Here is a 26,400-nt window from a genome sequence, read left to right as displayed (position 1 = left end):
ACTTTTTGCAAGTGGAGGGCCATGTATGTGATATGTATTTTATGTTAATACTGGTTGCTAGGAGGGGCAGGCAGGGATGAGATAAATGCCTGAAGCTTGAGAATCTAATGAAATACATGTACCACAATTTTTTTTTTTAATGATAATATCATCCAATTCTAGTGTAATTCTATTGTACATTAAGTGTCAGTAAATTGATGTCATATTTGTTTATTACATTTATTTTGTAGCTCTTCATTTTTTATTCATTGCTGCATAAATGTCATTGTTTTCTATTCAACTTTTACTGAAAATGACAGAAATTGTCAGTGGGACTGTGTACATGCAGGATGGCACCTTCAAAGTAAAACTGGGTGTCATCGACAAGACTGGAGTTGCCTATGGCACCTACAACAACACTCTCATGACAACAGGATGGGGGGAGCTGCACTTGTTTGCTGGTTACTCACAGGGGAACAAGGTGTTGGCAGACCATGATACCATGTTTGCAGCTGGCATGCTAGAAGGGGCTCTGACTGCAAAGTGAGTCTGGGTTTCTTAATCTATTGGCATCATGTAAATCTCAAAGAGTATTGGTAGAGTTGTTATTCCATTTCTGGTTTACTGGTGCACATTTTACGACGAGGAAGACCCTCAAGATAAGGAACGTGGTGTACCCACAGTTTGTGTTGTATTTTTTTTTTGTACAGAAAAACAGTTAATTTGTCTGCAGGAAATTATCCCAGTGATATGTGTTGGCGGGAGAATTGCAAAAAGAGATTTTGACCATGTGAGGCAGTATGTCAAATGAAATGTGAATTCTGAGGCATAAACTGGCAAGTCACTCTTCAGTTCTGACTTAGGTCTTGATCATCTCATACAGCTAGGGTAACTGGACTTTATTGAAGCTGAAACTGAAAAATTGAGGGGACTGCACAGAGAGTAGATGTACTACCTGGTGACTTTCACTGGTGCTTTCCAGTGGGAACCAAGAGGGGTTTGAATCATGCACACTGAACTATTATATGTCTGCTGGTCTGTCTAAAATTTCATCCTGTTCTTTGCAAGAATTGAAAAGTGATATATTTGAAGTCAAGGCTTACCATTCTCACTAGAATACTCTGTTTAATATATCCTGTCTGGCATTCAGTCAGAGAGTATTTTGCATTGTGACTTATGATGACTATTTATCTGTCTCCTTCCCCTTTTCTACCGTAGAGAAATCTCAGCCAACATCCAGAACATCAATTCCACCATGTTCAGGTCTGACGGTGATCCAGAGCTTTGGGCCAAGGTTGTCACCTTCTTTGAGCAGCAGGATGTTTGGATGAGGCAGATGATTGCAGAGAGGATGAAAGATGACCCCTTTTGGGAGGGTGTAGCCCTGGTGGTTGCCCAGTTTGATGGTCTCATTGAAGGCTACAAGGGACACACCAATCATGTGGCAAACAAGGTTTGTTCAAGAAATGTTTCTTGATTCATGTGACTTCTGTACATCATTTTGTGTGCTGCAGATTTTGAAGATTGAACTCCTTTGCCAGAAGATACTATAATTTCCATTTGACACTGTCCTCATCACCATATATTCATGGGGAAGGGGGGGGGGGGGGATGAGTGTACGGTGGACTCCCGTTATAACGAAGTCCTCGGGACCAGCAGTTTCCTTTCATTATATCACACTTTTGTTATAACCGAACAAACAAACAATAACAGAAAATAGAGCCGATAATTTTGCAACCTGGATTTCTGTTTCGTTGTAACCGGAATTTCGTTATAACTGTGTTCATTAGAACGGGAGTGCACTGTAAAACAAATGGTGAGGGTTGAATGTTTGTTTTTGTGTGCTTGTTCTACTCTTGCACACTGCTGCTACTCAATGATTTATCAAAAAGTCGGCAGAAGTACAATCCCTTTTAGCCATTCTCACAAGGAAATCAGTGACCAGAGTTTCTGTAATCAGCAAATGGACTTCTATGCTTACTCCTAACAATGTTGATGAAAAGTTACTCCTATCTGTTTGTGAGGAAATGAGAATTCATATATCAAATATGCATGGCTGTGGATTTTTACACTTCAGACATACAGATGATTTTTAAAATGGAATGGTTCTGTTGGGATGATATGTTATGACATGATGGCTGCCATGATATTGAAAATTGTATGCAGGATAACCCAGTTTGAGAGTTTTGGCATTCATTCTCAACTCTATACATTTCTGGAAATAGGTTTGTGATGTTTATTTCACAACATTTAAGCTCATGTGATCACATTAGATGATCTTGATGACAATCACCTTCATAGTATTTTCCCTGCTAGCAGGATTCTTTATGATTGTCATAAGAGTGAAATTGATATTTTATCATCATATTACAATGGCATCATATGATGTCGTAAAATTGTATTGTGTTGAGTGATATGATTTAAGATGCAAGTTCACATTACAGTGAAACAAAAGACACATATTCAGACCTCAGATAAAGAGAGTTTCTTTGCATCGTACACATTACATTTATTATTATTTTTTTTTTCCTTCTTATTGCAGCGAGTATGTTTTGTATGTTGGACCTATTGATTACTTTTTGAGGGGTTGATAAATGGATTGGTTTTGAACATTGTTGTTTTATTTTTATTTTGTTTTCTTTTGTTTTGTTGTTCCCACAGTCCAGGGAGTACTTCCTGGCCATGCAGGTTTTGAATGCGTGTGGTGATCTACTGGATCTGACCAAGGCTGTCATGCCTTCTCTCATGCCAGACTTTGATAAAGTCACCAAGCAAGAATTCTACCGATATGTGGCCTCCAGTGGACATTGCTCAGCCCTTGTGAAGGTGAGCTCTTGGTGGAGAAAATGTAAAAACAACAACAACAAAGTCTCAAGGCCTATTGATTTGAGTGTGTCTTAGTTCCTGCAGCATCATATTCAGCAAGCCTTTTCAGCTCACCTGAGCGGAGGGCTTGGTGAGATATTATGATGGATCACTGTCCAGCATCCTTTGTACATTGTGCATCGTACATCATGCGCCTCATGCGTGATTTTTATAAAAAACATTTTCATCTTCTTCTTGAAAACCCCTGTCAGATTTTCACCAAACTTGGCAGGTAGCATCTCTAGGGGGATATGATGGGTGCCATTGCCCCTTTGGGGGTTAAATTAAGGAATCTTTGAAAATCTTCTTCTGTAAAACCACAGAAGTGATAGAACTATAAAGTTAATACTATGAATTACTAGTACATTGATAAATGTGGTTTCAAGTTTGCTCATAGCAGATCCAGGGATACCCCCTTTGGAGCCAGGGGCAGGGTTAAAGATAATAAAAAGTTTTGGTACCTCAAAAGTTTCCCTGAATTTCCTTGTCTTGGTTTGTGTTTCACGTTTAAGTACATTGTCTGTGAGAATTACTCGCCCCAAAGTGCTCTCATGTCTTAGTAATCATGCAATAATGGTTTCGTACCAGAGCCGTCGCCGTACAGCGTCGATAAATATTGTACGAAACCACTGACTGCGACCAGCAGCGTGCAGCCCATTGTATGCATAGCTAACTGCGACCAGCAGCCCCATACGCATAGCGTAATGGGGCTTCGCATTGTAACATTCAGGATCATGACAGAATTAGTATCGCGGGTAAATGCCAATTTAAAATCCCAAAATTTCTTCGATTTGAAGACTTACCAATTAAGTTGAAGTATTGAAAACAGGCTTCGAACAACGTTTGGTTCTGCCAGTAGTCCCTTTCTTTTCGAATTGATGACTGAATGTGACTCGGTCGAGAGGACCTTGGGAGAGCTACATACACCATGGCCCAATGCATACACTGACTACTACGGCCAGCGCATGCGCACACAAGCATCTTATCCGTTGATATGGGATTTGAAATTTGTGCGCATTTGATGTGTTCGCATGCACTGGCTGTAGTATTCAGTGTACATGGTGTATGTAGCTCTCCCAAGGTCCTCTCGGCCGAGTCACATTCAGTCATCAATTCGAACAGAAAGGGACTATAGGCAGAACCAAACGTTACCCGAAGCCTGTTTTCAATACTTCACCTTAATTGGTAAGTCTTCAAATTGAAGAATTTGTGGGATTTTAAGTTAACATTTATCCCGCGATACTAAATCTGTCATGATCCTGAATGCTACAATGCGAAGCCCGATTACGCTATGCGTATGGGACTGCTGGTCACTCTGCGTATGGGGCTGCTGGTCGCAGTTAATTGCATGATTACTAAGACATGAGAGCACTTGGGGCGAGTAAGTCTCACAGTGTTAGTTATATGAAAGGTACTTTAACCTGAAACACAAACTAAGACAAGGAAATTTTTGAGGTACCAAAACTTTTTATTATCTTTAAAATGGGGGCCTAAATTATACATTTTCATCATCTTCTTGAAAACCCCAAGATGGATTTTCACCAAACTTGGCAGGTAGCATCCCTAGGGAGATAGGATCTCAATTTGTACAAATAGGCACAATGCTCCCCTTGGGGGCATAGGGGGCCCAACCCTTCCCCATGAAGGATTCTCTGAAATAATCACTAGAACCCAGAAATGATAGAGCGAAGTTGATATTATGAGTAAGTACAAACAAACAAGCACAAAACAATTATATGAAATTCGGTAACATTTTCTCACTGATGTAATACAGCACTTTTCTTTGACTACACACTCTTTTCAAAGTTAAATTGGTAAAGCTGTGGATGCTCATCTTTTGGCTTTTGTGCTATCTTATGTATGGTATCGCGATGCTCATATGATTGATGTTTAGATGAATTTATGGTGTCACAAACTGTTGATTGGTTTGGCAGGTGCTTCCAGGGTTTGAGGATGTCTTCATGTCTCACTCCAGCTGGTTTACATACAGTGCAACCCTCAGGATCTACAAGCATTACCACTTTAAGCTTAGCTTTCAGCATAATGCAGCAGAAGTGATGTCATTCTCCAGCTATCCAGGTTAGACATTTTCAGCAAGCAGCTGATGGTTTTCATTTCATATAGCAATTTGTGCCAATAGCAGTGTAAATGTCTACTGATTTGATGTATTAATGCATGGTTTGCATCATATTCTGCATGTGTGAAATAGAACTTCCCTCATTGTAGTATGTGCACAGCCAGCTACTGTGAGCTACAGCTGTCATATTACATATTGATGTTGGGAATGATGAACTTGACTTGAATCTTGGACATATTGACTCTCTGTAGGCTTCCTGGAATCCCTGGATGACTTCTACATCATGAGCAGTGGCCTCAGCATGCTACAAACCACTAACAATGTCTTCAATAGCACACTGTACACCTTTGTCCAGCCCCAGTCTTTGTTTGCATGGCACCGTGTCCGCGTGGCCAACATGATGGCAAGGAGCGGGAAGGAGTGGGCAGAGATCGTTGCCAGATACAATTCTGGTAAGTCTTTTGAACCTTTTAAATGTGAGGTTGGTTCAAGGATTAACTTTCTAGCCATTAAGGAACACTTTTACAGAGTAAACTTCAGCTTGTAATAGAGGAGAAGTACAGATAAAGCCACACTCCCTTTTTGTGTTTCTTTAAACAGGCAGTATTTCAATTATCAGTTTGTCAACAGATCTCCCATTTTGAATAAAAAACAAATTTACTTGTTCAGAAGTAGCCTGCCAAAATATGTTAGTGTGGTACTAAAGCAGTGTCCCTGGATATCTGTTATTGACTTAAACAGAACGATGGCTGGTTCCTTCCATTTACCTGGTGTATGACCCAAACATTTTAGAAAATTTATGAAGTCTTTTCTGTGACATGCGGTGCTTCTTGTAACATAAGAATTACAATTTTTGTCTCTATATCTACAGCAGTTCATTTTAAATCCTATATTCACTTAAAGAGTTATGACACATAAAGTTAAACCAACTCTTTAAAGAAGTTGCTATTAACAGATAAGCACTCTCTGACACAAGTCATCTCAGACTCTAACTCTTGCTCGTAAGTTCACAGCTTGCTTCTGTGTATGTGTGTGTCATGTGTATCTGTCTGTCCATTTGTCTTTCTCTTTCTCTATTTGTAATAATGATAATAATAATACATTGCATTTGTAATGGAATATTAATACAATGTTTCTAAGTGCACAGTGAAGAGACGAATTTGCACTACCTGTGTGTCTGATTATCGCTTTACTTTTAATTGTTAAGTGATACTCTTTATTGTAAAATGATTAATTTTTGGTCTTTCATATCCATACACAGTGCAGTCAAACTTTGACTATGTAATACTATGAGAGATACTCTTCATCTTTTTTTCCCCCCTCATCATTTTGTGGTATTTATAGGTACATACAATAATCAGTACATGATCATTGACAGAACAAAGATAGTGCCCAAGACCACCATCCTGGATGATGCATTGTGGGTAATTGAGCAAGTTCCAACACTTGTTGTCTCAGGCGATCAGACAAATATCTTGAGAGCTGGTAAGTACATGATATTCATGAGGTTTATTAATGAAACTAGTGTCGTTTGCACGGTGTCATGGTGGAATGTGCCATGTAGAATTAAATCAGTATGCCTGCTTTTTATGACTTTGCAGATGCTATGTACTATTAAAATAAAAGTTATTTGAATAACAAAATGACTACTTTATTTGCATCAGTCAAATGAATGTAAGATGTCATGCTTTGGGCTAGTGACCACCAGGCAATCATACAAACATTTAGAGGAAATGCTGAAAAATTATCGCTAGTACCTGTGATCTGTAGTAGCAATTTGGAGTCGATTTTGGACTGCTGCTCTTACATTTAGCCAAGGTTTACAACAATATCCAGAAGCTGATGCATTGCACCCCAGGAGCAGAGATCCTGAATAGTTCAGTTTGTATTTTACATCTCGCCAGGTTATTGGCCCTCCTACAACGTTCCCTTCTACGAGCAGATCTTCAACATCAGTGGCTACCCTGCCATGGTGGAGAAGCAGGGTCCAGACACGTCCTACCAGCTGGCTCCCAGAGCCAAGATATTCCGCAGGGACCAGGGGAAAGTGGTGGACATGGATTCCATGAAGAAAATCATGAGATTCAATGGTGAGATGACACTTGTGATTGAAACATGTGATTGAAATTATTTCTTAGTTTAGGCAAATAAGGTAAACCTCGCTTAAGTCGACATCGCATAAGTCGACACCTCGCTTAAGTCGACACGATAAAAAAGTCCTGATTTTTGCCTTTGTTATTCCTTGAAAATTTCTTCATCTTAGTCGACATTTATAAGTCGACAACTCGCGTTAGTCGACCTGATTTTTGAGTGCCAACTGAGCGTAAGTCGTAAGTCGACCTGATTTTTGAGTGCCAAGTGAGCTGAAATATGTGTTAATTTCCTCATCTAAGTCGACATAATTTTTTCGCTCAAAATCTTATCGCCATTCTCTGAAAAAGAATGGTTTTCCCGCTCCAATTCGCAGTATTTCTACTCGGTAATTCGCTAGTGTATGGCGCGGTAGCGTTCGCGCCATGCGTCCATTGTCATGTACGCCAGAATAGAAGGGGCATACACTCATTTAGAATTACATGTAGTACCCAAAGCAGTTCACTTTCTCCCTTTTCTCTTTCTCGTTATTCTCAAAACACACAATTTTGTACACCTATAGGTCCTAGTAGAAAATCATTATCAGAACATGAAATAGGTGTTTCTGTTTATCCGAATATTCTAATGTTAATTATTCCGAAGCGGTATTAGAAACCTGGGCCCTTTTTTAGAAAATTAATTAAAATGCACCTACATGTAATTAAATGCGACTAAAAATCAAATGCAGGTGTATCAAATCACGAGCAACTTTGCACATAAACGCAAATGCGTTGCTGAAAAGGCTTGCGTTTGATAATCATATGAAACTAGAAAATAGTTATTCAAATTCATGAAATTCTTCCATTGAGATGTTTTCATTGCAACTGATTGACAAATTGCCCTACATCGACGTGAATAAGCACTGAACTGATCAGTGTTTTTTAGTAGTAGCCATGATAAAAAATCAGGGGCGTACTGTATGGGCTCGAGTATGTACGCCCATGATTTTTTTATCATGGCTACTACTAAAAAACACTGATCAATTCAGTGCTTATTTACGTCAATGTAGGGCAATTTGTCAATCAGTTGCAATAGAAAATAGCTGTACGAACCTGAAACTCAATTGCGTTTAAACACAACTCTAAAAATCAAATGAAGTCCATCAAATCACGCGCAAATCAAATCACGAGCAAGAGCGTTGCAGAGAAGACTTGCGGTTTTCGTATAAGAAACTAGAAACTGCGTTTAAAAGCATCTCTTAACATCTACGGAGGTGCGTTATTGTTGAAAAGTCTTGCATTATTTTTTATTTCGTACGCAAAATTAAAAATTAAATGCAACTCTGAAAATCAAATGCAATTGCAAGTCCTGTCACGGAATGCTGAAAAGACTTACATTTGATAATCATACGAAACTAGAAAATTTTAGGGAACTTTTTTTTTAAAAACTCAATTGCGTTTAAACGCGAACCTAAAAATCAAGTGCAAGTCCATCAAATCACACGCAACGCTGTATATAAACGCAAGAGCGTTGCAGAGAAGACTTGCACAGTTTTGGTACGAAACTATAAGAAACTGCGTTTAAACGCATCTCTAAACATCTACGGAAGTGCGTTACTGTTGAAAAGACTTGCATTATTCTTTATTTCCTACGCAAAATTAAAAATTAAACACAACCCCGAAAATCAAATGCAAGTCCATCAAATCACACGGAACGCTAAAGAGACTTGCGTTTGATAATCATCCGAAACTAGAAAATTGTAAGAAACTTAAAACTCAATTGCGTTTAAATGCAATTCTAAAAATCAAATGCAAGTCCATCAAATCACAAGCAATGCTGTATTTAAAATGCAAGAGCGTTGCAGAAAATACTTGCGGTTTTAGTAGAAACTAGAAACTGCGTTAAAATGCATAAAAATCTATACGGAAGTGTGTTATTGTTGAAAAGACTTGAATTATTTTTTATTTCGTAACGGAACTTTCGCCGTGGCCGAACTTAGTCTGCACTAGCAGGGGAAAGACATCGCAACATTCACACGTTTCAAACTACCGAAACGCATGCTGCTTCACGAAATGTCAATGAAAAAATACATGTACAGTTGAACCTCTATTATCCGGCCTCCCTTTATCCGGATCTCTCTATTATCCGGACGTAATCTCGCCGTGATTTTTTTTTAATAATTACGGGAAGAAAGGGGAATTCCCAACTCCTTGAGAACTCCTACCCACACACATGAATTACATATTACTTCCAATATGATTAACATACATTGCATCAAATTTCCTTCCAAATTGCTTACCTTCAGACATTTCAACATCCCGAAACATCCCCAAATGTAACAATGAAAAGGTTGCAGTATACACATTACTACATGTGGTACTACAATGAGCTACATCAGTACATGTGTATGTATATGTACATGTAACACTAAAGCATTGAGTCTCCCGTATCCGCCCAAATCCCTTATCCGGATGAGCCCCGGTCCCGACTTGTCCGGATACGAGAGGTTCAACTGTAGTAGCAAATTATTGTTACAGTTCACTATGCCGAAGGTTTAAATCTCAGTCCAAAATGAAATTAGTCCGACGATGGAAAGAGATTTGTTTTTACGAAGGTTAGTAGTCCGAAAGGTGTCGTTTTCGAATTAACAAACTTTTCTTCTTCTTTTTATTTCAGACTGGCCCGCGCCGTTCAGAGCGGTAATGTTGCGAATCGGAGCGCGAGAACAATTCATTTTCAGAGTATGGCAATAGAAATTTAAGCAAAACAAATATGGCGACTTAGGGAAGGAAAATCACACATTCTATTTCAACTCAGTCGGCACTGAAAAATTATCTCGACAGAATTATACGAATTCACACGCATATCTTCGCAGCAATGCACTTGAATTTAAATCGCAAAGTTGCATGCAATTTTGGAAATATGCGTGTGATTTTTCAAATCAAATTTAAAACGTACAGTGTCTAGAAATGGGCCAAGGTTTCCGATCCCGCTCTCTCAAAATCTCTCTAGAGATTTGGGAATTGTGCGTTGTCGTTACTAATCCGCACGAGATTTATGTATGAACTATTACGTTGCTAATGTCAGTAGGTATGTTTTGGTGGCAAAAGGAGTAAGATTTGGGTAGCGATCTGCATCGTGATCTTACTCTGTATAGGGGAAATTTGTTTTCATTTACAAGTCGACAAAATGTCGACTTACGCGTAAGTCGACTTTCGCGTAAGTCGACGTGTTTTTCTCAGTCCCGATTATGTCGACTTAGGCGAGGTTGACTGTAGTATCACTGCTGGGTCAAAGATGGAACTGTCATGGAGAAAATCATATACTGCTAAAGATCATTCATGTATTAAGTATATCAGTGTAAGCTAGCACTTGTATATATGTTGTCCAAGACTGCTTGAATTACGAGCAGTCTTGCAATCATTGGTAATCAAAGAGTAAAGTATACGCCAATGAAGTAGATTAATTTGATATCTTACTGGATTGAACATAAGCACATTGACAAAAGTGTGAGGAATGAACTTCACTTTTGATCATTCAGATGCAATAAAGAGGACCACTATTCCTGCAATGCTTGATGAATGGTGATTTTTTTTTTATGCTTATTGTTGGAGGATCTTAACAAATTTCATTTTGAGAGGGAAACAAATTGAAGAATACACATGCACCTTCACCCTTCTGAATGATATCTTGCTTTCATTTAATATTGTAAAACATGTTATGTATTTGTAGTGTACTTGACTTACATACCTCCAGTCACCAGTCAGCGTGATTCATATTCAGCCAGTTTGCAATCGTAACTTCAACAGAAGAATTTGGCTAAAGCTCTCTCTCTTAATTGTACCTAATTTTACTAAAGTTGATGTGCAGATTCACTGAGCATGAGAGTGAAGATAAGTCATATTTTCAGTCAAACTACATACTTTGATATAAAAATTGTTACATCCTGTCAATATTCTTGCACTTTTTTTAAAATGTTAAGATTTCTAGGTTGTATAAAAAATAATATTATTGTATAAAAGAATGATGAAATGTTGAAAATTTAGAATATTTCAAGATTGTCCTGTAATCACAGTGAATTCATAGAGTGTTACGACCAAAATCACTCTGAGAATGATCGCACAAAAGAAACAATCAACTAATGTTCAGGCGGTTTATTAACAGTGATATTGTGGGTACAGACTCGTAATCGGTTCTCACATCAGTACAATAATGATCAATAGAAACAATTACAAATCGGTAATAGAATCACTTACATATTATGTTATCAAGTAGTCCTTTGAAAATGTTCAGATACGATGTTCGATGCACCGATGAATGATCCTTGACGCACCGATGAATGATTCCTCCGACGTAACTCCAAAGGCACAGGTTGCATTAATCCTCAGTATAAATCCGGGGTAAGATCCACGATAGATGTTCACGGCGAAACTCGCAGAATCCAAACGTTGTGACGACCACGTCCAGTTGATGCGTTGAATGATGATTCACTTTATAATGTCCAGCAAGGAATCCAGCCAGTCACAGCTTTGCCGTAATAATGTCCGTTGACACTAAAATATGGAGTCTATCTCCAATGTAGGCAAATTAATTCTCTGCAGGCAAAATGTCTCCCAGGCCTTATCTCTACAAACACAGTTTGTATAGCAGGTCAGCAGGTAACACAGGACTGACTATAACAAGTCGCTTCAGAGCCAGAAGTGACGTAACTCTCAGAGCAGAGGTGTTGGGTACTCTGCCTACCTCAGAATTTCTCCGGTTTATATACTATCCATTCACCCCTTTCTAGTACATTCTGTAATTTTCTCCAACCTGGGGCCACATACCTGAACATACTAGCAAGTCCAAATTCCAGGAATCCTGGATGACTCACTGCCTAATATGTGCATAACATCATTGCCAAAATTAACTACCAATCACATTGGGCTACAGGGACAGTGCCTCACTCAGCCAGCACTTCCCAGAATATTCTGGAATGGGCAAAATTATTCTAGATTGCGTGAGCTATAATGCATTTCCTATCACATGCATACATGTACTGTAGCTACATTGTATACCACATAGAAAATTCTCCACTGATCTGGTCAGCCTGTATGTACTATATCTATATCATATAGAATGTTCTCCATTATTCTGGTCACCCTGTGTACATACACATTAAAACAACCATGCATACAGCCTTGATACATGTACCTAACTACTAGTGTGTACATTTGTGACAAGAGTCAATGCATCTTCAAAATCAGTTACTTCAGGGACTAATTAATGTATTGCCATTTGATAGCACTGCTATTACCAATTAATTCCCATTGTATTGCTTTGATTGACCAAAGAGTATAAGACTGACCCTTACTCTGAGGGTGATCCTTCCAAGAGCATCTGCATGAGAGGTGACCTGATGACCAAACCCATTCCAGATGGTTGCTATGACACTAAGGTAAATATTGTCTTCCCATCTCGTCTTTTGTGCCGTGTTTCTTTTTACATGCATTAGGAAAAATATCCCGTGTAGACATAGTATGTTGCATGAAACTGCCTGTATAATTATTGTCTGCATGACTGTGGTTACAATGAAATGTATTTATAATGTGCCTGCATTCTTGAAAAAAGGCTGTAGTGTCTCACATCTGTCCTTCGTAACTCTGATGAGTTAAAAGTTTATTTTATTCATACTTTTCAATAGGTAATGCAGTAATGCTTGCAGATCAACCCAGACACATACCAGGCAGTTAAATTTTGGATGTTTTTCCTGAAATGGAGGCTTAGTCATTTATTTTTATTTTCATGTTGATGGTTGAGTGTATTCTGAATCAATGTTGTGAGTGATTAGCTTGGCTTTACAGTCAATTTTCTATCCTTACGTAGGTAATTTTCACACCCAAATTTAGAAATCATAATGCCTCATTTTAAAAACCACTTGCAAGATTTCAGTATATCACACTGACGAGGGATGTTTTAAAATTAGAATTCAATGTCTGATTTCACCAGGTTGCCAATTTGGCGATGGCAGCAGAGCAGACAAGCTATGTCATCAATGGGCCGACGAGGGCCGAGGGGAGTCTGCCACCGTTCAAGTGGGTTTCTCCTTTCACTCGGTATTCACATGAAGGTCTGCCACAAGAGTATGATTTTGACTTCGTGACAATGAAACCAAAAGATTTGTAGTCATGTTTGGAAATATTTGGAAAGTACTTAATGACGTCTTATGCACATGTGTACTGACTGTGATCACTGGAAAGGAACTCCTGCTCTCTGATAAGATCATACAACAAGCACCATATACCTCAGGGATGTTTGTGTGACATTGGTTAATTCAACTAGACTAAAAATTGTCTCTGAACTCATGAACCTCACCCAACAATTTAACAATTTTCAAAACAGAGTAGCAACAGTGAAAAGAAATTAAGATAAGCTACCCACCAGCTGAAGAGATTGGTCATTCACCTTTAAGTGCTATTCTGTTTAATAACTTTAGAACTGGTACCACAGAAAAAGAATGCAATTGACCACAATCTGTCGGAAGTCAGTTCGGGCTAACATGGAGATACATGTAGGTGCTGCCTGACACTATGTGGATAACTCTCTGCCAACTGTTATCTTCTAGTTTCTCTCTTGGCAGGTGCTGTTAGAGTAAAATACAGATTGTTAATTTTCATACAGTTTTAATCTTTAGTCTACTTTTAGTATGAAAGATAGACATTGACTGCTGTATTTTGCTGATTTTTTTATGTGTGGTAAGTGCCAACATGCATGCCGTGACCCACTGATGCACCACGCATGGTTGTGTGGATCACTTTGAATGAAAGATTTACTTTATGATCTTTCAAGAAAAGAAAATAGGTTCATGCTGTGTCTTTCCGTTGTATTGCAAAGAATTTAATTCACAGTTGTGAAGTGTATTGCCTGCAGAAGTCCAATTTACTTTGCAAAATCTAAAGATTTTTGTGAGCTGTTATAGATGTATCACTTTTGATGTTAAACCTCAGGCATGTGAGCTTAGAACATTTAGACTGCTGTAAATTGGTATAATTTTGCATATGAACTTGCTCAAGATTCTTTGATGATTGGTAACTATTGTCTCATCTCTGTAGAGGTAACATACTAATACTGGTGACATCCCCAAGAACTATGAGTGAAGTCTGCCTTTACGGGGAGAGATGGTTGTCGTGATGCATGCCTGCCTCTTTAATGAAATGTCTATCACTGTCTTCTCATAGTTTGTTTGCAGACACTTTTCTGCATTTATTTTGTAATGACTGTTAACAGCAGTGAAATAGTAGAAATGACCAAGCAGTCGGGCGATAACAAAAAATACAGTGTGCATAGATATTGATATGAATCAATACAAACCTTGTTTGATAAGGTGAATACAATTTTGATTAATGCAGAGGAAGAGACTGTCATAAGCAGTTGCTTGTAGAAATGAAAGAGAAAATACACTAATTACCTAAGGGTGTGGAAAATTTAGAAGATAATGTTTAGTTTGCCACTTTAATTTGAAAGGAAATTGCATATTCTTGTGCTGTGTTTGCAAATTGTACTGGTGCCATGAGCATATAGCTTGAAACTTTAACTTTGTGGAGTGATATTGCCATTGTTCAGAGGGAGATTTTGTTTGGTCATAAAAGAAATGAGAAACATAATCATGTCTTGGCATTCAATTGATCATTCATGATTGTGAGCAGTAAGTTTCTCAATTAGGGCCTTAAAAGAAATAGACAATGTGCAGCTTTTATATATTCAGGTAATGAATGTCAAACATGAGGAGTTATTCTGTCCTTTTATGTTTTTGGTTTGTGTGTGTGTGTGTGTGTGTGTGTGTGTGTGTGTGTGTGCGCGCGTGTGCTAAAAGTAATCTGGGGTTGTCCATGTGAATATACATGTGAATATCAGAAGAATATCAAGTTGGATAAGCATGGATATTGATGATATTTTGAAGAAAAAAAAAGTTTGAAAAATTATAGGTAGGAAATGTTTTGAGAACTTGAATATAAAAATAACTGATTGAAATTAATGTCGTCTATTTTAAACAATGTATATTTGTAAAATAATGGACCTGTACTTGCTAAGATTATAAAAGATGCTGTACTGCTGTGTTAAAATTCAAGGATTGTACTGGGCTCAATTCATACTGATGTATTTGTATTGGACTAGCATTGGCCAAAGACAAAAGAAAGCAAAATAACACCTTAAGATGTGTGTAATTAATCACACATTAACATGTGGTGAAGATAGCTTCAACTAATAGGGAACTAACTTATGTAAATTGTATTCTTGAAGTAATTTAACAAGTTAACTATGAACCAAGGTCATAGATTGTAGATTTTAAGTAATGCTGTAATCATTAAAGAATTGCCATGCATGGATTTTACAACACTGTAGTAGTGCTGTGGGAGCTAGAAGTTGGATTATTTTTAATTATGTGATGTATCGAGCAGGATATAGACTTGCAGAGATATTGGTTCATTTCCTGAAAAAAAAAAAGAGTCAACAGTTCATATCTCAATAAAATGAGCCACATACATCTGCCTGCACAAAGAAAAAAAAAACCAAACAAACAAACGAATATATATTGAGGAGTGTGAGTATGCCTCTGTTTGAAAGTAAACAATAATTTCTGTCGATTTTGTGTTTTCAAGAGTGCCAAAACTTGAAGCTAAGCAGAGAAACCATCCAGGGAGAGGAATGCGTGTATTATGAGTTGAGGGAAATAATATGTAAAGAAACTTTGATGGTTATTTAGTTTGTTGGTAAAATGTGTTGACATAAAATGTCATTGAATCACAGGGGAAAGTAAAACTGTATTATTGTCATTGTCAGTATTGATATTATGCTTTATTGAAAATGGGAAATCACACCATTTTATGATTATTTGCTCAGATAGTGATGAAGTCTCAGACTCTGAATGATGGCAGCTTCTAGTCTTGGGTATGTTCCTCTGTTCAAAGCTAACTGGTTGGAATTACTTTTACAAAATTTATATTTAGAATATAACAAGAAGTGGACTCCCTAATGGTATGTTCAGGATATTAACAGGGAGAAGCTGATGTGTCACACCAGGAGATCACTTCCTGAAGACAGATGTGTCAAAAGTTTCACCAGGAGAAGAAAAATGTCGCAAGAGAATATTAATCAGAGGGTTAAGGTTAAGGTGTGAATGTTTTACAATTTGTCTCCCTCTACAAATGACTTCATTGTGTCTCTGCTGGCAACCAGGAATAGCCCGGTGGTAGTGTCGCTGCCTTGTAGATGACAGGTTCAAGTCCCTTGGTTGCTTTTTTCAGACATTTTTGTTAAATTGCAGCTCAGCAGTTGCAATCTTACAAATTTCATTTGTAGAGGGAGACAAATTGAAGAAAATTCACACCTCAGAAATCTTGTTGCTGCTCACAATAAGAAACTGACTGAATAATTTGTATGGTGTTTAGTAATGAGTTGTGTATTTTTATTACATTTATAGCAATGTGAACTTATATGCCGAAGTTGTTCAGGGAAAACCTGTTATTACAGTTGCTGGGACTGCCAATTTTACCTTGTAAAAGGGGATCTTGTTGTTAGCGATCTTGTTGTAACTGGGATTCCCTGTATACATAAATGGATAGACATGTTACAAAGAGCCGATGCTGCCTGTGGTCAAATATGGGTTCACATTATTTAGTCACAGCTAAATATTCCTAAATGGTCTATATGTGTAAGTTGATTTGTCATATTCCTTGAATTGTGTACAAGATTTTATGGGTTTTTTTTTTTTACTTTGTCTTTTGTTATGTTTGAAGATGTGATTTTTTTTTTCCTTAATCGACTTTGAAAAGTTTAAAATAAGAAAGGGCATTCTGGCATCTTTAAATAACTTTGATTGAATGGAAATTTTCCTTGCTCAAACATTAATATTTGTGTCCATGTATGCCATCAAAATGTAATATGTTTGTGTTTGTAAACATGTGCTGCCTTCATTCTTGTTTTCAATACTATTATAGGGATATGATTGATATCACATTCAGGGTTTTATGCTTACACAAGAGCCTCAGTGTCTTATTGATAAGACCCTTTGAATGTTTGCATGAAACTAGCTGTTTGCTAATAAAGTGACATACATTGTGTGTTGAGTCCCTTTACTGCCTTAATAGGCAGACAATGAAAATTGTGAAGGATTTGGTGTAAAGTTGATTATTTTCTGCAGTGCTTGATTATTCACACTGGTAATCAATCATGTTACATTTTCCAGGAAAAGATCAAATGGGACAATCTCTGCTGATACACAGAGACTGGAAGTATCCAGAAGTTTGATATTTCAGCAGTATTAGATATAACGTCTGTACGTTGCATATACACTCTGAAATACTTTTGCTGCCACTGTGTACAGGTAAATCATATCATGACTTGCTTGGAGAAGTGTAAATGGCAAATTAGTTGCTATTTGCTAGGTTATTGACCCACAGTTACTGAAACATTATATCTTATGGACCTGCAGGGACCATAGTATTAAACTGACACGGATTGTAAACATGAAAAGACTAAATGAAGATGAGTCATTCATGCAACTTACGGATAAAAAAAAATCTTCATTCATGCATAGTGTGTTATGATTTTGATTAAATAGCCATGTCGATTTCTGCCAACATTTCTTGTGATTCAGAAGTGAATGCCTCATTACTGGTTAGAGTCTAAAGCAAATTGATGCACCCCTGAGCTAAAAAGGCTTAAGTACATGTACTTCCTTTCAGTTCGTAGTTTATCTAATTTTAATGGTTTTTATTACTTCTTTTATTGCATGAGGATAGTATTGTGGAATAAGTGATATGGCATGTCTCATGTGATTTGGGCATTGATTTGACACTGTGTGCAGTGTGATAAGGAGTGTTATCACTACAGTATTTTTTTTTTCTCTCTCTCTCTCTCTCTCTGAAAACAGATAAGAATTTATCTTTCAGGTTTTACAGGGACTAACTAGATTTTTACAACAATCTCTATTTGATTCTGTGTGGTATTAATTCAAATGTACAACTTATTGTCATGCATGTTCCATTGTGTGAAGAAATGGATTCAAATAAAAATATATACTGTACTCAGTGCTAATTTCTACATAAGATGTAAATGTGATTATTGTGAAGTCATGTGTGTCTAGCATGTATGGATTTCAGAACATACGCTGCTGGGGCTAGTTCTAGTAAATTTTGCATAAGTGTGATACTCATACGTGTATTTGTATACAATTACATATCTACTCATCTGTCTATGTAACTTTCAAATCTATTATCTATTTATCTATCTATCTATCTACCTATCTATCATTTATCTACAATTCTTTCTTTCTTTGTCTTCTTTATTCATTTCTTTCATTTGTTCTATTCATCTACCTACCAGGTGGTTAGCTTGCTGTCTACATATACAGTGTATCTGAAATCATGTCATTAACGATCTGTAAAATGTCATGAAGCTATTTTCTATGCTTTCAAAGGAACTTTTCACGCAAGTGCATGTAATGAAATATTTCTTTCTTAATCAAAATATTTTGAAAATGTAGACAATGTAAATCATAAAGGATAAACATGCTGTTTATATGAAGGCTGATGGAAACAATCAACTTTACGCTGTCATTATTTCTACTGAGATGACTATCAGTGGAGGGGAGATGCAAGGTACATACACACATACACACACACATACATACATAATACACACATACATACATACTTTATTGCACAGTAGTCTCCATTTACTCTTATTCAGGTTACCGGCATCTCCGCTCATCCAAGTGCAGATGTAAAGCTCAAAAGAAGCAATCCCAATACATAGTATAATGGCAATATCATAGATAACATATCCTATGTATCTGTATATCCTTTCTAATACCCTAATAGTCTTTACATAGCATCATTATTAAGATCAGCACCATGTACGTATTATTCATTTATTCCTCATCAAATGCCAGTAGATTACACTCAAGACGTGAATGCATTTCATGTACTATTAATCACTACTTCTGCAAGGGAATCACTCTTTATTTCAGCTGCAAAAGTGTGATCTCTACAGGATACACTACACAAAAATGGGTCCAATATCAGAGTCCATGTGTCTCCAACCTCCGAGCTTCATCTGTATAACAATGATACATTAAAACTAGCAGACCATATATGTATGTCACAGGTATGAGTGTAAACTCTGGTATTACATCATTGTCTTAGCATGGAAGCATTGATATCAGTATGTCCAACCTCTTGTCAATCATACACTTTGTTTGTTTGTTTGTTTTTTCCACACTAAACTATGTACACATCACAGATACTTCATGGTCCTCAAAGATGGAATGTTAGTGAAATACATATATTTCTGATTAAAAAAAAAAAAAAAAAAAAAAAAAAAACTTACAGAATTACTCTAAACTTTGCCCTGTGCTCAATTATTATGCAGTGGCTTTTGTGTAAAAGTATCAATCATTTATACAGGTCTATTACGAGGGAATGCGAGTGCACTGAAAATTGCTACATATCTTACCTTCAAGATTGCATTAGACGATATTTCAAATACATGTCGTTCTGCCCACATTAAAGTCTTTGTTTCATATTCCCAGCGATATGCAGACACATAGCTACAAAAAGCTTCTTTTTTTTTAAAAACTCTTTATGTGCCATGTTCGCATGTCCCACTCAGTCGACGGCGTGCCAACTTTGCATATTCCACTCAAACGCATAATCCGCTTAAACCGATCGATAAATCGCCTAATCCCACGGTACGATAAGAGCTTTTCTCGCGCTTTTGTTCCTTTTACATACAGCTTGCATTCTACGTGGTGATTGACTATCAAGCGGTGTTCCCAACTAAATTTTCGTGTAAATTCTAAGTTTCACTCACGGTTTCATGTGCAAAAGTCATGCCTTTACAGTTATGTAGCAACTGGTCAGTAAAAAAATAAATAGAAATAGATTTGTCATACAATTTATATCAAAGAAAAGCTTGGCATTCCCCTTCACCTTTGCTCACTATTATGTCCAGCTTAACAGAAATTTGTAGAAGTTATATAGATTGGAAAAATAGAATTCTTTCTCAAAGCATGACTACCTTCGGGTCTCAGAATAACGTGGCACACAGGGGGTTTCCACCATGGCAAATAAAGAGTTAAACACTGGTGACACATGCAACAGTTTGATAAACCATTGAACTCATTCCTCCCACAATTCTCTGAGACTAGAGCCCTCAATGCCCCCAAACGAGATTCTTTTTGCAGGTTGACAAAGAATGGAAAGGCTGGTAATCCACCTGTGTGAAAATGTATCTGCCTGCGTTACGCAGTATAGCTGGCAAATATTGTTCAGACGGCATAAGTGCGAACACTTAATTGTTTTCAGGAACGCATGACGGAATGCATTGTATCCGTCATGCGAGTGGAGGGAAATTTGAATATGAAAGGAGATAGATGCCTGTGTAGGGAGCGGTGAGGAAGAAGAGGCATTCTAGCCTTGCACTCCATTGATAGCACGTTCGAATTTTGGGCCTCTCACAATTTACCTTCGTTTTACGCGGTTTCTCAATATGGATGCAGCCAGGATAGCCGACATGATTGACTCTAAAGTCAAGCAGAGCCAAAACCGTCTTTTATCAGACCTCGATAATTTAATTTCAAACAGACAGAGCAATTTTCAGCAATCTTTGAACGAATCTCAGAAAGCTCTCAGTGACGCGCAAGTAGCCAAAATTACGACTTTGGTCTCAGCCGTAGCCATAGGGTTTTTCCAGAGTTTTGCGCTTATTAAGTTTTATCTCTGGTTTTTTCACCCCGGGCTATTTTGTTAATTAGTCCTGTTATATCTTGTTATATCGATTTCTAAAGAAATCGGGATCCGTGTCAGAAGATGGATATGCATATCGATATGAATTATGTCAAGATATATATATATACATATATATATGCAATTATTTTTATTATGTTGCTCTTAATAATTAGAGATTTCTCTTAATAAAGGCCAGCTCTTCGTGCTATTAGCTCGGCAGGCCATATCCCAAAATATTGGATTGAGTATATTTTGTGGTGTCATTATGTGACCTAGTAAGGTAAAGGCTGTTAGAATGAGTGGATGATGGGTGGGCAGTGTTTTGAACGATAGAGTGATGAACGCAGTCAATCAGTATGTGTATTCCTTTTCAACGATCAACTCCATGTGCCATTGCACACGAGTGTGCGCTGAAGGGCTCACAAACTCTTTTGTTATACGTACACTGTAAGGGCACCCAAATGGGGTCAGCAAAAGTCAAAATCTAACGTGCTCAGCCTTGATTGCTATGTTATGTCCTCAAACAAGTTTTATAGCAAAACAAGAACACTACTACAGTTCGACCTCGATTATCCGGCCTCCTTTTATCCGGAAATCTCTCATTCACGCAGTGAAAGACTTTTTTTTTTCATCCAAAAATTTAGAAAAAACAGTGACTTTCCTGGATCTATTTCACTAATTTCATAAGACGTGCATGATAGGTTTCTCAATATCTAATGAGGTAAAACATGTATGATTTTCACATAAAGATATACTTTATTTTTGTGAAGAAGGGACTACAATTATGCGCAGGCTAGCATAGATTCAACCATCTTAGCGGGGTACGCTACCTGCCTACCTGCCAGTGCACTGGGACGGCAGCTTGGACGGCAGCTATATACATTAACATTGTGTCTCCCATATCTGGCCAATTCGCTTATCTGGATGAGCGCCGGTCCCGACATGGCCGGATAATCGAGGTCGAACTGTATGTTGAAAAAAGGTAAATCAAACAGAAATGCATGCAGCTTTGACACCGAGTAAAAACAGATATTGATAGAAGAAACTAATCTTTTGATCAAAGTTATTTTTCTGGGCAGCATAACACAAACAAACATGAACTTACGCCACAAATGCAGACATTCTTGTCTACATCTTGGGAACCTGGTATACTAGGTTTCCATATATCAGTTGGTGTCAGGTTAAACTCTGATTTTACCAGAAAATGGCGCCACAGTTGGATAAACTTGTGTAAAAAAACAACAGAACTGTAGGTCTAGTGCTAACCCCAGAGCAGTGCACTTCCCCTTCATGGTATTCCACACAAGACAATTTTTTTTTTTCCTTCAAAATTCTGAGATTCAGGTTGCAGGTCCCCTGGACACCTTCCTACTTTAGAGTATTTGATCAACATCCAGCCACCAGTTTTCAAAAAGAAAATTACAATATAAGAAAGTTCACACAAGACAGAATGCCAGATGATGCAGGCTTGGATGCCTGATGGTCACAATAGCTCACTCTAGCCATTTGGCAAAGGTGGGCTAAAATCACTGATTGTGTATGTCAATTATCAAAGGTACATGTACTTCTGCAATTCAAAGACTTTACAATAAGAGTGCTAACATCAGCTGATGCCTAGTTCAAAGCGCCAAAAGTAGCCATCACATATTTCAAAAGAAAAATACATCCAGCAAGTTTTAAGAGTAAACCTGTAAGGTAACTTTTATCCATTTCTAAATTTTACACCCTAAGGGTTCATATTTTCAATATATTCTTCATACACACTGCCTATTCAAGTTGAGCACATCTACATGTGAACTGCATCCTCATATTATATACATCTTAATATCATTTATGAATTAATGCAAGACTATAGAATTCTTGTTTATGTCAATTACAGAAAATGCATTCAATGCAGACCCATTTACTATACTGGAATGTTGACACACAGCAACAGAAGGTGTACAGATCACTGTAGGAATTTATACATAATAAATGCTCAATATTTTATCAAAGGCAGTAAAAAAACATATCACAAGAAGCAGTCACTGATATAATAATAACTTAAGCAAGCTTCAAGGTGTTTTACAACAAATCATGTTCAAGAAATGTCACATCAACAGGTACTGGCCAAATATTTGAATACTGGGTAGCTCTAAGCTCACACAAAAATTAATGAACACCGCAAGCATTCAAATAGCAAGATGTACAGCAACAGCTGTTAAACACAATGGCCCATTCTAATGAGGGTGGTTCAAAGTTAGCCCATGGTTTATGCAAATTTCTCTTCAATAAATGCATGTGAAAGATCGTATCTGCTCATAAAAATCCAATTATGCACTCACGTATGAAAGATATGCATATTTTATGCTTATTTTGGTCCACGGACCAAATTTACACCACATTCATATATATGGGCCTTTGAGTCTGGTGGCCAGCCATCTCAATGCCTGGAAAGGTGAGGATGGGGCCAAAGGGGCAAAGAACAGACTTGGAAATGGATGACAGCACCCCTCACTTCAACCTACTTTATACACCATATATTTAGCTAGTCTAATTTTTTGCAAATCGGGACTTCCAGGCAACTTCCCGGGAGGTTAAATTTACAATCATGGAGTAAAAGGTCTGAGCAGAGAAATGTCTGCATGCATGTCACAGCTATGTCAGGATCAGAGTTGATATATTTGCTTGTTTTCTAAATATGCGAATAGCACCTGACCCACAAAATTCGCAAAAATACTAACCTCGTAAAATATATAGCATGTACAGTATGACCCTGGCAATTACAACAGCTACATCAAATAATCAAGGTGAAATTAAGGAATGTATGTGTATGTCATTGATTGATTTCGCTGGTCTTTTTGTTTTTCTGCTGGTGATTGGATTGAATACACACAGTGTGCAAACTATCTGAAATCCTTGGGAGATTCAAGCCTAACCTACCTTCCAAGGAAAGATCAAGACCATATGTAATACAGCATCAGATTTAGGTTCTTGATCTGTATCACATTTCAGCACCCTTGCATGTTAGTACAATAAGCACAGCATGTTAAAAACTGTGATTTGGTTGGTAAAGCAATGCCAGCACAAAGCACGAAGCGCCATCACTTGGTGAATCATCACTAGGGAATGATGGGTGGTGTGTGAAGGGCGTGGTCATCGCCTGGGGGTGATGGGTGGTGTGCGAGGGGCATGGAGGTAGCTGGAGATGGCCGACTGTAGAGCGCTGGCTCTCTGGGTCTCCTCCTCCTGGAGTCTAGCCATGTCCAGCTCCCTGGATCTCAGCTGCTCCTGTGCAGCATCCAACTCTCCTTGCTTGCTGGATAGCTCCATCTTGGATCTCCTCATCACGTCTGGAGACAGGAGGGAGAGCATAGGAACAATAATCCAAAGCATACCTTTATCTCTCATCAAGAGACATATACTGTATATATCTAAGGATGCATGACAAAACATAAACATGAATATGATCCAATTGTCATCGAACTCATTTTCTTTAATGTGATGATTCAATTAACAGGCAAAATATTGAAACCTTGTCATGACGTATCACAGAAATAATAGGACTGACTCTCTATGAAGTTTTATCTACAATGTCACCGATACAATGACAAGTGCTTTTTGCATACCGGTAATCACTACCTTTATCAAACCATCCCTAACTATCCATACCCGCATGTTTCTTACAAAATTACCTTGACATGTCTAAGCTTGTAGGTCATTGTGTAAAGAGGGGGTCAAACAGACATTAAATGTGGTGAGCAGTGACGTCAGAGGTCACTTTTATTTATTATTTATTTATTTATTTATTTATCTATTTATTTATATGTTTTATTTTCACAGGGTGGCTCCGTCAGTGGGTTAAACACTGTTGTTCTTGGAGGCCCTGCATGAACACAAATAAACACATAATAATAATACAATACCAACATCAAGTTTGCAGTATCAAATCACCTGCAAGTTTGATTTCCAGCTCCTCACAGTGTTCCCTGAGCTCCTGGAAGCCAGCCAGCTTGGTCTCCATACGCTGCAGCTCCTTCTGGTGAAGGAGTTCGGCTTGGTGGACGGCTGAAAGCTTCTCATTGTTCTTTCCTGCCAACTCCTGGAAAAACAGAGACAAGATATCAGAGTCAATGATATTTCAAAGTTGTGTGCAGGTTTCGAGAGAACTTTTCAGGAAGTTGCATTCAAACTGGTCAACTGGAAAAGTTGTGAAATGAAGAAGTATAATTCTTCATTTCTTTAAAAATGGAGCAAGATGAGAGATCCTGGTACATTTATCCTCTAGGGGGCAAGTTTGCCTTATGATAGATGATGAAATAATCAGGAGAAGTTTTGAGTCTGGTATAATCCAGCCTCGTAGACAAAAGAGCAAGATGTCTTTAGATAATAAAATGTTCTTGGCCTGGGAATTAAGATCTAACTAATTGATTAATCTACCCGCTTCAAGCACAAACAGTCTGTGGCTCTCATCTGTATCTCCCAGAGAACAGTTGGTGGCAGCATTGCACATCGAGAATGATTTCCTTCTACATTGATTGAGGATTACCTCAGAACTTCAGAAAGATGAGGGATTGTGTCCACCCAAAACGATATGTTGGGAGTATTATTACCTCCGCCAAGGGAGGAGGTTATGTTTTCGTTACCGTTGCTTTGTTAGTTAGTTAGTTTGTCCATGTGCAAAATAACTCAAAAAGTAGTTAACGGATTGGGATGAAACTTGCAGGAAAGGTTGAGAATGATACAAGTAACAAACGATTAACTTTTGGTAGTGATCCGAGAATTTTTGGGGAATTTATGAAGGATTTTTGTTATTTTGGCAAGTAGGGTCAATGAACTTGGGAGTTCAGGCTGTGCGTATTTGATGTTTGCATGCGCGCACTAAAGTGCGTGCTCTCTAGTTTCTGCTAGGGCGAGGCGCACCGTGCAAGTGAGGGTTTATGACGTAACAAAGGCTTCTATATTGGGAAATCGGGCAACTTTCAGCACACAATGCTATAAGTACGTGTGGGTGGAAATCACTGATATCTCTATGGAAGAACATGATAAATGATGGAAATGAGCTGCATGCTTGGCAGAGGTCTGCACTCTCAGAGTGCTTCTCTAGTTTGCCAATGTATCACAGTCTTAGCACATAGAAAATGACATTTCCATTGTCACATAAGCCCTGGTCACACTGGCAAAACTTTAAAAAGTTTACCTTCGAGAACACTTTGCAAAGCTAGTTTATTCATCCATTCGCATTGGCAGCCAAACTCCCCAAGTTTCGGTTCTTATAAAGTTCTCAAATCGAAATCTGGGTCATTGGTGTGCATGTGCAACAAACAAGAAAGTACATGCTGTCTTTACAGCTTCATAGGCACCAAAAACAGGAAGTGGACTGGTCATGTAACAAACTCTACCAAGTTTCAGCTATGTGCATTAAGACTACACAAACTTTGAGAAGATTTGTGTAGATTCGGTAAATTTCTCTAGTTCCAAAGGGAAGTTTTGAGAGAAGATTTGTGCAGGTTCAGAGAGATCTTTTCAGGAAGTTGCATTCAAACGGGTCAAACTTCAAGAACTTAAACTTCCAGAAGTTTTGCCAATGTGACCATGGCTAAGGAGAGCAACCTAATATTACAATGATGTAGGGACATCAGTTCTGGAACACTAAATGTG

The 26,400-nt window shown here is 37.9% G+C and overlaps 2 protein-coding genes across 3 annotated transcripts in view; one reads left to right on the top strand and one right to left on the bottom strand.

Annotated features, from left to right (window-relative positions):
• The window catches only part of LOC140231601 (phospholipase B-like 1), a 29,180-nt gene extending 14,439 nt beyond the window's left edge, over positions 1–14,741 (top strand). For both annotated transcript variants that reach the window (XM_072311750.1, XM_072311751.1), the window contains exons 3-11: positions 300–522; positions 1,198–1,432; positions 2,641–2,805; positions 4,779–4,923; positions 5,173–5,373; positions 6,266–6,406; positions 6,826–7,011; positions 12,325–12,428; positions 12,980–14,741. In XM_072311750.1, the coding sequence (XP_072167851.1) occupies positions 300–522; positions 1,198–1,432; positions 2,641–2,805; positions 4,779–4,923; positions 5,173–5,373; positions 6,266–6,406; positions 6,826–7,011; positions 12,325–12,428; positions 12,980–13,156 (1,577 nt within the window). In that variant the 3' untranslated portion in view covers positions 13,157–14,741. The remainder of the gene's footprint in view (positions 1–299; positions 523–1,197; positions 1,433–2,640; positions 2,806–4,778; positions 4,924–5,172; positions 5,374–6,265; positions 6,407–6,825; positions 7,012–12,324; positions 12,429–12,979) is intronic.
• Positions 14,742–19,058: 4,317 nt separating this feature from the next.
• Positions 19,059–26,400, bottom strand: part of LOC140231511 (leucine-rich repeat-containing protein 45-like) — a 32,597-nt gene continuing 25,255 nt past the window's right edge. Inside the window, exons 12-13 of the mRNA XM_072311646.1 lie at positions 24,694–24,841; positions 19,059–24,092 (exon numbers count right to left, since the gene is read on the bottom strand). Coding sequence (XP_072167747.1) covers positions 23,896–24,092; positions 24,694–24,841 — 345 coding nt within the window. The 3' untranslated portion in view covers positions 19,059–23,895. The remainder of the gene's footprint in view (positions 24,093–24,693; positions 24,842–26,400) is intronic.

This window comes from Diadema setosum, chromosome 8, assembly GCF_964275005.1.
Source record: "Diadema setosum chromosome 8, eeDiaSeto1, whole genome shotgun sequence".
Lineage (NCBI taxonomy): Eukaryota > Metazoa > Echinodermata > Echinoidea > Diadematoida > Diadematidae > Diadema > Diadema setosum.
The sequence above is the reverse complement of the archived record's forward strand: the minus strand, read 5'-3'. Positions and strand labels throughout refer to the sequence as shown.